The 11,553-nt window shown below is 33.8% G+C and overlaps 2 protein-coding genes across 2 annotated transcripts in view; one reads left to right on the forward strand and one right to left on the reverse strand.

Moving 5' to 3' along the window:
• The window catches only part of LOC132549893 (zinc metalloproteinase dpy-31-like), a 41,568-nt gene extending 40,568 nt beyond the window's left edge, over positions 1-1,000 (forward strand). Inside the window, exon 17 of the mRNA XM_060213867.1 lies at positions 904-1,000. Within this exon, the coding sequence (XP_060069850.1) occupies positions 904-1,000 (97 nt within the window). The remainder of the gene's footprint in view (positions 1-903) is intronic.
• Positions 1,001-4,712: 3,712 nt separating this feature from the next.
• On the reverse strand, positions 4,713-10,200 carry LOC132549884 (MAM domain-containing glycosylphosphatidylinositol anchor protein 1-like). The gene is made up of 7 exons (XM_060213853.1): positions 10,122-10,200; positions 9,441-9,560; positions 9,079-9,170; positions 8,656-8,788; positions 8,355-8,515; positions 7,301-7,382; positions 4,713-4,744 (listed from the first exon to the last, which is right to left on the reverse strand). The coding sequence occupies exons 1-7, from the start codon at positions 10,198-10,200 to the stop codon at positions 4,713-4,715; spliced, it is 699 nt and encodes a 232-aa protein (XP_060069836.1).
• Between the last annotated feature and the right edge of the window lie 1,353 nt (positions 10,201-11,553).

The raw sequence follows: 11,553 nt of genomic DNA on the forward strand, positions 1-11,553 counted from the left end.
AGTATGTTCAAAAGACAAATTTTGAAGTCTGGGAGGCGACTAGGGAAAGTAAAAAACCAGGTCTAGATAGGGAGGTGCAGCAGCCCCATTCTCAGATAAATTTCATAATGTTTATACATCAGAATTTTTTAGAATAACGTCAAGTACATGTGTACTGAACCTTGCCTCTATTCACGGCAAGCAGTTAAACGCAAAACTTAGGGACTTACAGTCCACCAGCAGTGTCTACAACCTGCTATCTTATAGATTGTACAAAAGTCCACCAGCAGTGTCTACCACCTACTTTCTTAAAGGTTGTACAAAAGTCACACAAGCTTTCCAATTGACATACTTTCTTAACTGCTTGACGATTTCGGATAGTCTATTACTAAATGAAATATAAATATTATCTCCCTTTGTTAGATACTGAAACTCAAAAATTTAACTACGATATATGACATTAGCCTTTCGGCACGAATCTCTGGTGATTTCATTAAGAGTGGATACAAAGACGGGTTTATATTTCTTTGAACGATATGAAGAATTGTACAAAAGACACAAAAACGCTTTTCGATAAATATCTAATGACATGAGTTGTAACAAACAGCAGTTTCGTCCTTGAAGCTAAGGACCTAATGAACCCTGGGATGAGAATGATCAAAAAAAGTTTAAAATGATTGTCAAAAACCTGACAAGGAGTTCAATTTCTCGATGATTAAAAAGATTGCATAGATCGGTGATCGCTAGTATGTCTGGTGGTTTCATAGTTATTATCATTAATTTCATTTCAATAGTCGACGATATTTAAAGAAAGAGACTGTGTTTTCTTTGTATATCCGTATTTTGTTTATCAATAAATATATATAGAATAAAAAGTTTACAAAAAATGCTATCGATCTAAGTGAAAGAAATTTCTATTTAAAGATATCGGACGGAAACCTACACGTGCCCTGATCCCGCCATGATGTGCTGCAAAGGATATGTACTTCAAGGGGGTCTTTGTGTAGCCATCAACACGTAATGGTGACGTTATAGGTAGATGATCACTATAATTGTCACTTAGATGTTTCATTTGTAGAAAGTCCCAATACATAAGTAAAAATCATCTTTGTTTAGAAATATAGACTGCCGTTCTGGATTAAAATATGTTTCCCTTTTTTAAAATTTAATTCCACTATTAAAATTAGGATTATTTTCAATGGTTTAAAGAGTATCTTGTTAGGTACACAAACAGGGACATAAACAAAGTACAAAATTGAATGTCAATATAGTTGATCTGGTATTGAATAATGAAATGAAGCTTTTGCTTGCTTGAAATTTTCTTAGTCAAAGAGTATAAACATTAACATGTAGGCTTATAACGACAATTTTCATTTCGGTTTTATCCCATGCAGTATGTAGATTATGAGGTATGATTTAAACATTCATTGAATGCGTCTGATCTAGTGTGCGTGTTAATGAGTTAATTGTGATGATTCTATCAGTTCCTGTAATAATCTTCCTCTCATGTATGTTATTACAGTATCAACCATACACTTTAATTTCCATGATAACCCATAACTTTCTTTTCATTCTTTCTATTTTTGGGTTGGGTTGGGGTTCTTTCTCTCTAGTTGTTTGTTGGTCAATGTTTTTTTCGAGTTGGACATAAGTTACAAGATTAGAATTATGTTATACTTAGCGTAATTGAGATTTCCATGGTATGAAAATACAAATGCACACATGTTGTGCGAGATGTTCTATGTCATAATTAACTGGTATTTATTTATTCTTGTTGGTTTTTCGAAGACATTGTTGTTGATATTATATTTTCTGATAATTAATGTGATTATATAACAATATATTAGTCCATTAGCATGGCTATAATATATTACCATTTTTTCAATAGAATTCGCATGTTTTTTGAGAGATCTGTATTCCTGTGAAATGTTCATTTTCATTTCTTCCCCTGGGTATTCAACAATGCCTATAAAATCTATTAAAAAACTCAACCACGATAGAAATTTCTTTGCTGTTTAATCACACTAATGAGGAAAAAATTTCGAACAAAATAAGTTGAAAATAATATATTTTTATTTTTTGTTAAGAATTTCAGAGATTACGTCTAAAAACCCTTATTTACGTCAGAAATCATGTGATGCTTTTATCTATAAAATAGTATATGTAACAGATATATACCACTCATTTTTGTCACTAGGGTTTTATTCAGGTTCTGTTACGTATTAAAATGTATTAAATAGTATGCTGATGACTGCTTTCGCTGGTCGAAACTTTGAGTACAATACCCGGTTAACAAGCATAATCAAATGTCTGTCCGAGGAAATCCATCGACTACTGCTATTTATAGAATTTCTGAGATTAATTTGAAAGCGGGCGCGGGTCGTCCATATTCTTTCAATTTTTCTGTTTGTTTTTGAAGAACGTTGTAAATGTCATAATTGTGTTTTAATGTAATTAATGTATTTTTATAATCGGAAATACTGTAAACGTACTTAACCTGACGCAATCAAATTGTAGTACATTGTAACATTTTGTAATTTTTCGCAAAAATTCACTCATTAGAAATAATTGCTCCTTTTTAATTTATGACATGCGACAATGAGCTCCATCGAATTTTAATGCAATACTTTGAGCATATAAGCGCTGAAATTAAAGTACCGCTAAAATTCGTACGTTTACAGTAATCAAATCTTTTTCTTGTTAAAAACTCTGGTAAAATATCAACAATACATTGCTCTGTTGATCCGTTTTCGAATTCTGTGAAGTACAATTTGCTGTTTTTTTATCAACAGTAAGCATGACCCGCAAAATAAATGATGACTTGTATTTTTCGCATGTTAGAATAGCCGTATGTATTTCTAATTCAGGAAATATGAATAACCTTGTAAATGGTGCTTTGATTTTTAGTTTATTCCGAAATAAAACATTGTTACAACTGTAGCTGTTATCGAATTCTTTATTTTCTTGATTCAGTGGAATATTTCATCGCATTTATTGTAAAATATTTAGTTGGGCTTAAATTTCGTAGGTTTCAAAGAATACTTTAATTGTTACTATATAACATTGATCGATAGTTCTCTAGAACTTTACTCGTATTGATTTTAACTATTGATTGATTGGTGGACATATCTATTCGTGGATGCCGACGAGCACAAATCTTCCACTAAAATAATGACGTTGATGTTTACCAAATTTTCATTTGAGAACGTGACATTATTTACAAAAGAACTTAGCGTCGTCGAGGAAGTAAAAGGCGTCAACACTTCCGGTACACCTGGTTTGATTCTCCTTGGTTTTTCTTACGAGTATAAATCTTTCATATCGAATTTGAATTCTGTTGACAAGCTTTCGTTGTTTTGTTTTTCTCTTACAATACTTATATCAATGAGCAGAAAAAGATTGAACCAGTTAGAAAATCAGGGATCCGATTAATGGGAATTTATTCACAAAATTTATCAAATAATGACTGATCAATACAGTCATAATTCAAATTTAGGATTCACAGGAGGTGACATCTCAAAGGAATCGGAAATCTCGATAAAGCTGAGGATCTGAAACATTTCTACTCGAGGGGTTTGAATTTGTTCATTGACAAGACTTCCTAACACTTGCTTGGAAAGAATACAATGTTCAGTGAAGTAGCCACCTGCTAGAAACATCCCGGAAATACCAACATGGCAACATATCATAATTCATACTCACATTCCATAAAACTAGGGCAACAACCACTAGAAAATACCAACATGGCAACTTCAGAAAGATTTACAGAAAGACTCCTGAATACGTACAAGGAGAATATGACCATATGTTTCGGAAGAGTAAGCGTCTTCTGCTTCATCGATGTGATCCGCCATGTAAACTTTGGTCAATCAAGGTAAGTAATGTCACGTTCTCAAATGACAATTATGTTTACATCAACGGATCCAACAGGCAAACTAACGAACATCAAATACGTCCATATTACACAAAGAAACAGAATAGTTCTAATGAGATTACTCTGGCGACCTAAGATCAGTTCTGACAAATCAGATGTTTACCTCTCCATATCAAACCGTAAGTAAATTTCGGAAGATCTATTCAACATGTGTACTCCTTCTCAGAAGTTACAAATGTGTTCCTATATAGGAGATACGTAGGATAAGTATTTTAAAAAGTCTTTCTTGACCTTGACTTATAACCACTAAAATGTATAGACCTTGATGTTTGCTTTGTCAAGGTATAGATTTGATCGTTATCTGTCCAGTAATTCATGATATGTCTGTAAACAAATGTTTCATGCATGCATGAACGGACGCTCACACATACAAAACACACACCCATGGACAAATCCCTCATTAAGTAAATGTGATTAGCGGAAGGATCGTCCTACTGCTGTTGTTTATTGAATCAGGTCAGCAGAAAATACCAGATGGATAGACAATTAAAAAGAAAGAAATGTCTCCTTATCTTAACTGACAAATATACAGGAAAAATTTCGTACTCTTCGCTATTGAGGAGTAAGAATTATGCTACTACAACGCATTTTTTTCAACATGAAAAATCAGATAACGCAATGAAGACAGATAGCATTTGAGAAAGATTACATTTTATTAAAAATTAACATACAGACAGAAAAAGTCAAAGTATTAAACTGAGTCATTTGACATAGAATTTAAAACTAAAAATACAAAGAAAATTGATTAAACTGAGTCATTTGACATAGAATTTAAAACTAAAAATACAAAGAAAATGCATTAAACTAAGTCATTTGACATAGAATTTGAAACTAAAAATACAAAGAAAAAACATTAAACTAAGTCATTTGACATAGAATTTAAAACTAAAAATACAAAGAAAAAACATTAAACTCAGTCATTTGACATAGAATTTAAAACTAAAAATACAAAGAAAATTGATTAAACTAAGTCATTTGACATAGAATTTGAAACTAAAAATACAAAGAAAATGCATTAAACTGAGTCATTTGACATAGAATTTAAAACTAAAAATACAAAGAAAATGCATTAAACTGAGTCATTTGACATAGAATTTAAAACTAAAAATACAAAGAAAATTGATTAAACTAAGTCATTTGACATGGTACGTATATTTCATTTTTCGTGGTTAGACAAGAAAATGATATGTGGAAAAAGATATTCGATAGATTTGAAAACAGAAATGCTATTATGTACAAACAATTTTAGTATACATCTATTTCACTATTAACAAAGATAAGATGTTTATTCAATTTTTAACATATTAGCAAACAGACAGAAAAATGGAGCAAATTCGTTGAAATACTACCTTTTCTGTAGGAATGCCACGGCTTTGTCTTAATTTGGTCAAGGGCAAATATTGTTGTATAAACGATTGATCTCAGCTCCCCTTAAGGCAGGGGCGAATTAAATTATTATAAAATATGAGGTTAAAAATGAATGGGATAGATTTGAACTGATTTAACATTTTTGTTACTATGGTTATAAAACATTCACGTCATACTATGTTATTATAAAAAAAGTTGTTTCGAACCTCTGTTATAGAACTAATCTGTTTGCTTGAATGAGAAATATTAAAAGGATGCAAATTGTTTAATTGTTGGTAATTAAACGGTTCAGTATGACCCTTATTGAATATCAATATTCTAACTTCTTCAAAACAATCAAGCATTGGAATTTTGTACCCTAGAACTTCACAATTTATAAAATGGTTTAATGAAAACAAATCATGAAAAAGGAAAAATAACTATTGAGGGATTATCAACATTGCTAAAAAAACTACAGGCAGCAGATTTTACACAAATCCCAAAAAACAAGAAACAGTACTCTGTGTGAATAAAGATAGATGAAAGTAGCACGATTTCACAGGAAAATCTTAAATTATAACACAAAAATGCAGGCCATAAGCACTGTTTGGTGGATGGGTGGCGCAGTGGAAATAAAGCACTCGCCTTTCACTTAGCCGTCAGCGGTTTGATTCCCGGCACAGAAATAAACGGAGTCACATGCCTGACCACGTGGGTTTTCCCCTTGTACTCCTGTGTGGCTTCCTTCAACTGTAACACCCCTCGCACGCTGCCATCCGTACCAACAAGATCGATTAATATAAGCTTAAAGCTTGTTTCGCATTTACTTCAGGTTAGTAATGTCAATAGAATATAAGGTCATATACATATATATCAACCAGTAGAAGGTTAGAGTGTGACGGTTCAATGACTACACAATAACCTTCATCTTATAACACAACCAGTAGAAGATTAGAGTGTGATGGTTCAATGACTACACAATTACCTTCATCTTATAGCACAACCAGTAGAAGATTAGAGTGTGACGGTTCAATGACTACACAATAACCTTCATCTTATAACACAACCAGTAGAAGATTAGAGTGTGACGGTTCAATGACTACACAATAACCTTCATCAGACAAATGGTCAGTGTGTAAGAGATGGTACATAATCGACCCACTCAGCTGTACTATAATCCTATGTACACCAAAGTCGAAAATAGTGTGACGAGATGGTAAACAATGAGATGGCTCTTAAGTAGAAATGTATTCGTGGTGATATTTTCAAATAGTAAAGTAGAAAAATAATTGACATACATAATGGTGAAATCAGCGATGATTTTTGGGATTCGATAATATCAGGAATTTTCCTTAATCTTATTTTTATCACATAAAAAGTCATGATTTTGCGAATGTGTAGAGACGTATCCGATTGAATTAATAGACATAGAATTGAGTCTATCAATTCGAATGCTCAGCAAGGCCTAATGATATATAAACTTTTGTTATAGTTTCAGATAAATCTTCTATAGTGATATATATATATATAACCTACTTTATTTTAGTATAATGAAAAAATCGGGAGATATAAATAGCATATTTCTTGGTTATATTAAAGACAATTCAATCATGTATCTATTTAAACTTTCAATTTGATAACTGATAGTCTTAATAGGTCTTTCCGTGACTCCTCCTGGGTGTCACTGTGTAACGGTGTAAATCAGGAGTTTCTCACCACTAGTTCATTAGTCGAAGGTCAACCTAAACCAAAAGAGAAATAGAAAATGACCTTTATCACTTCTTTCATATTTTAAGAAACATGTATTAAGTACCTAATGCAGGCCATGTACGTGTATCAGGCTTGAAAGTTTATAATGAAGAAATCGTTGTTGCGCCATTTTGACAAAAAAAATTCATTAATTAATATATGATTGCACTAAATTAATTTTTTTACAGATTTTTAAAACCTTGTGAATGATAAATCAGAATTAGCTTATTTCACGGTTAGCTCAGACGCGCTGGTATGTATTCTGATTTAATAGTACCAAACAAAACTTACAATTGCCAGGAACTAGTCTGACGTCATCGATAGCAGTATCTCCAAACCCTCGATCTGTTGCTATGACAGCAGATATCGTCAGCTGTTCAAAAAAATTGAATATTATTTCATTAAATGTATTTAATTTCCAAAAGGAGAATGGCTATTTTAAGATCTGTCAGCATGAAATTGAGGAAATAAGAACAACACATATGTAAAGGATTTAAGATAAGAAATAACAGCATGTTAAAGACAACTAGGAATTATCTGTTTAGTCATCGAAATTTTAGCTGATTCAAAAAGTCTATAATCGTAAGCTAGAATGATTGAATATTGTCCTCTTTACCTTTTACTCCTCCTAAAATGCCTTCTAGATTAGCACTCGGTGGAAGGCAAATACATAAAACATAACTGAAGAAATCTTTGAAATCATAATATCATTTAATACATTAATGAAAGGGAAAGCAGACAATGGCTTTATGATTATTTAACATAAAATCATGAAAATATGATTTGCAATATTCCTGTTAGAAATTCAGAAATTATTAAAAGAAACCGATATTAAAATACATTTAATTACAGTTCATTTTTTCGAATATATCTAACAAACAGTAGAAAAAATATGATTCCATTAAATATTTGTGGTAATTTTCCAATCTTTTATGTCACATATCACTTAATCATTCTTCGATAGTGTTTTACGGTTAGTCAGTCTGTTCCGTTGTACGATATGAAGCTGGACTTGTTTGATGTTCGTTAGTTTGTCAGTCGGTTCCGATGTTGTATACCTTGTTCTCATTTCAGACCGTAACGTTATTTACTTGGATTGACCAAGGTTTACGTGGAAGGTGTCACTGATGAGGTAGAAGACGCTTACTCTTCTAGACCACCTGGGTTTATTTAACTTGTCCTTATTTAGGAGTCTCCATGTGATATTTTCTTTTGTTCATAGTTTGCACTAAATTTATTGAATTTGAGTGTTGGTTTTTGTTAGGACGACATGTTGATATTTTCTTGCTTTTTATTGATTACCTGAGTAGGACCAGACATGTGAATATCGACACTTCCAGATTACCTGAGTAGGACCAGACATGTGAATATCGACACTTCCATTGTTCCAATGGTTTCCTAGCTCGCCAGTCTCAACGAACATTTCAGATTCCCCGTAATACACATACAGACTACCAGTGCTGTATCCGTACATGTGGTACTTGAATCTCAGACAGCGGTCACCCTCTATCAGACAAAAAACAACAAATGTCAGCTCTCATTACGTTACAAAGGTATTCAGATATAGCGAAAAGTCTTATGGACGGAAATATTCTAAATGCTCCTGATGGGGGCATGTAATGTCAATTGAAATATTGTTAAGTTACCTTCAAAGTTCATAGGATGGGTTGTTAACCTAGCCACGTCGTTTTCCTTTATTAATCCCGATGTTTCCACGTAGGCGTAATGTTTGCCTTCATAGGCCCCTGAAGGACCTGTTGGAGAAGATGCCGTGGGACCCTGGGAGGATAGAAAAAATTACTTCGAGTTTTCTTTTTCAAAAATGATTTATAAACTCAATTGTAAGAAACCCCCGTAATCTGCTCCTCGTGCACACAAAGACACACACACAAATGGCGACTCCAATGTTAATTGGCCACGAAAGAAGTTTTCATTGCATTTTCGAAGATTTATTGTTAGATGTTCGTCATTGCTAAGATATTTATCTAACGATTAAGTAAACTTATAGGAATTAAATCATGATAGACAAACAATCGTTAATTGTTTTTGTTAGGTAGACCGTGTAATACCTCTCTTATTGTCCAATCAAAGCTATCGTCCCGTGCCTGCTGCAGAAAACAAACGCTGTCATCCTCAAAGTTACACGTCAGTTCCGTATTCACTGTAAAGATAATCATAATTTACCTTTATGATAACCGCAATAACCTTAGGTCCATAGATTTATCATAAAACGACAAAATCTCAATGAAATGTAAGTGTAAATAAATGTGTAGTACTGTTTTAAGAATAAGTTATGAACTATGCCAAATTTTCAATTTACATTATTTCATGTAAAAACTTTTCATATTTTTTACCATTCCGCAATGTTAAATATAACGATGATAATATGTAATTTGTACAAGGGAAAGTAAACAAATATGTTGTGACGTACCTGGCACATCTTCACATAAATCTCCACTTACTCCAGATGGACAAGTGCACTGATAGTCCTCTTGTTCGTTTGGATCAGAAATACAAGTTCCTCCATTCAGGCAGGGGCTTGATAAACATGCTAAACAGACAATAACAGTGTGCAGATACAACAATATATTGGATCACCAAGATGACCATAATGAAGCGGAACGGTTCTTAACCATTTATCATTGACATATTTCTTTTCGTCAGAAAAAATCTCAAACAATAATATGGCATCAATTTGATAAATGCAACCATAACGAAGTATTAAACAAATGTACTGAAATAAATAAGCAAAGTCATACACCTGTTTGTCCACGTGACGTGACGTCAGAGATGTTCTGGACATAGGTTTCGAAACCTAGGAGACGACGGAGGGAAATCAAAATTGATGGAAAGAAATATCGAAATGTAGAGAGAGAGGGAGAGAGAAGAGAGGGGAGAGAGAGAGAGATAGAGGGAAGGGAGGAGAGAGAGAGAGAGAGAGAGAGAGAGAGAGAGAGAGAGAGAGAGAGAGAGAGAGAGAGAGAGAGAGAGAATTCTTTGAGGGTTTTGCTAGTGTTTGAAGAGTGGAAGATCCTGCATAATTTCAAAAGAACGGACATCGCATAGTTTCGTGATATTCTCACATGTACAACTGACGAACTGGATCACGTACTTTTCGTGTTTTGCAGTCGAACTCGCAGAGCAGATAGATCGCCGTACCCACCCCCTCGGACGCCTTTATCAGCTGTCATCTGCTATGTTAAGATATATGAGAGAACATGATGTGACAGATAACACTATCTGGATGCTAAGGATGATCCTTTCACGAACGTTCGGAGTAAACTGGACGCCAGAAGGAAACACCAGAAGGAAACAAATGACAAGCGAAGGGATCGGTGTATGAACAAGCGGACCCAATCACCCCGGAACAAACAAAAAAATACATTGCGGGAGTCGGACATTCTCCCAAACTGTAATCAACACGTTGTTCTATTACAATTGCAAATCATTCGGGTCGCGTTACCACGTCGCGACATCTCAAATCAACTGTGGAGTAACTGGCGTAGGGAAACCATACATTGAATTCTAAAGACGACAAATTTGCCGGGGGACTGATTCACAGGAAAAATTTGGCCAAAAGTATCCGACACTTTTCAGAATATTATATAATATTTACGCAGGGTATATACAGACTGTAAGAGAAGGTCCGTTTTACGAAAAACCTCTTGCTGGTGGAAAATTTGGAACACATCCGATTGGAATGAATGAACTGAATGAAATATTGAAAAAAAACGTGCAAAGAAGCAGGATTCGAGGGGATTGTTTTTCAAATCACTCTGGAAAGAGAACATGCGCCACGTCTCTGTTCCAAACTTTTAAGTACAAATTTGATTTTTGTCTAATACAATATTATAAATCAGAAAAATGTGTGCTTGTATATTCTGTCAAATACCCACAAATACACACGTCTGTTTAAAACTTCCCATCAAAATACATACATACATTGTAATAGTAGAACAATGACATTACTTATGTATGTTATTTGTTAACCTGACTATAATGTTATACGCATTGTCTTAATCGTTTTACGACAAACTTGTCTTTTTTTTTAATTTTCGTTACGTTTTGATGAGCAGTTGATGAAGGACAGGACCGACTGCTTTCCGTGTCTACACGAGAAAGTCGGGGGGCAACAAGATGAAATCAGCAGGGCATTAGAATGTGAGAAAAGTGTAGACAAGTAGGTAAAGACCAATACACAAGCAAACAAGGGACGATGGGAATATGGAACCACGTCCAGTATCAGAATCTTAATTGACTCGTGAATTTCAATTCTATGTAATACACGTGCAAACAGCAGTGTATCGCCTAGGTAACGCCTATATTTCTGTACAAGTTTGGCGTATGTGGGAGACTTTTTTAACCAATTGCTACAAAATGCCAACAAAGCAGTGTTTTATTTTAATGAAATTTAATTAAAATGTTTCCCTTGTTTGATGTTTTTGCCACGCCCACTTGTTATATATGGGCCTACCTCCAGACTGAAGGATCGACCAATCAGAAAAGCCGTGTGATATATCGCATGGTATATAAATCGTCTAGAA

The sequence above is a fragment of the Ylistrum balloti genome, unplaced genomic scaffold (assembly GCF_031769215.1).
Source record: "Ylistrum balloti isolate Yb309-2 unplaced genomic scaffold, AGI_CSIRO_Ybal_v1 Utg370086, whole genome shotgun sequence".
NCBI lineage: Eukaryota > Metazoa > Mollusca > Bivalvia > Pectinida > Pectinidae > Ylistrum > Ylistrum balloti.

Bases quoted from the DNA above. Each gene is read 5' to 3' on its own strand.
- LOC132549884 (XM_060213853.1), bottom strand. From the start codon at position 10,200: ATGACAGCTGATAAAGGCGTCCGAGGGGGTGGGTACGGCGATCTATCT. The intron at 8,516-8,655 runs GTAACTTAACAA...TTTGTCTGATAG, and splicing joins CCATCCTATGAACTTTGAAG to AGGGTGACCGCTGTCTGAGA. The intron at 4,745-7,300 runs GTAAGTTTTGTT...TTGTATTTTTAG, and splicing joins CAGACTAGTTCCTGGCAATT to TTTCAAATTCTATGTCAAAT.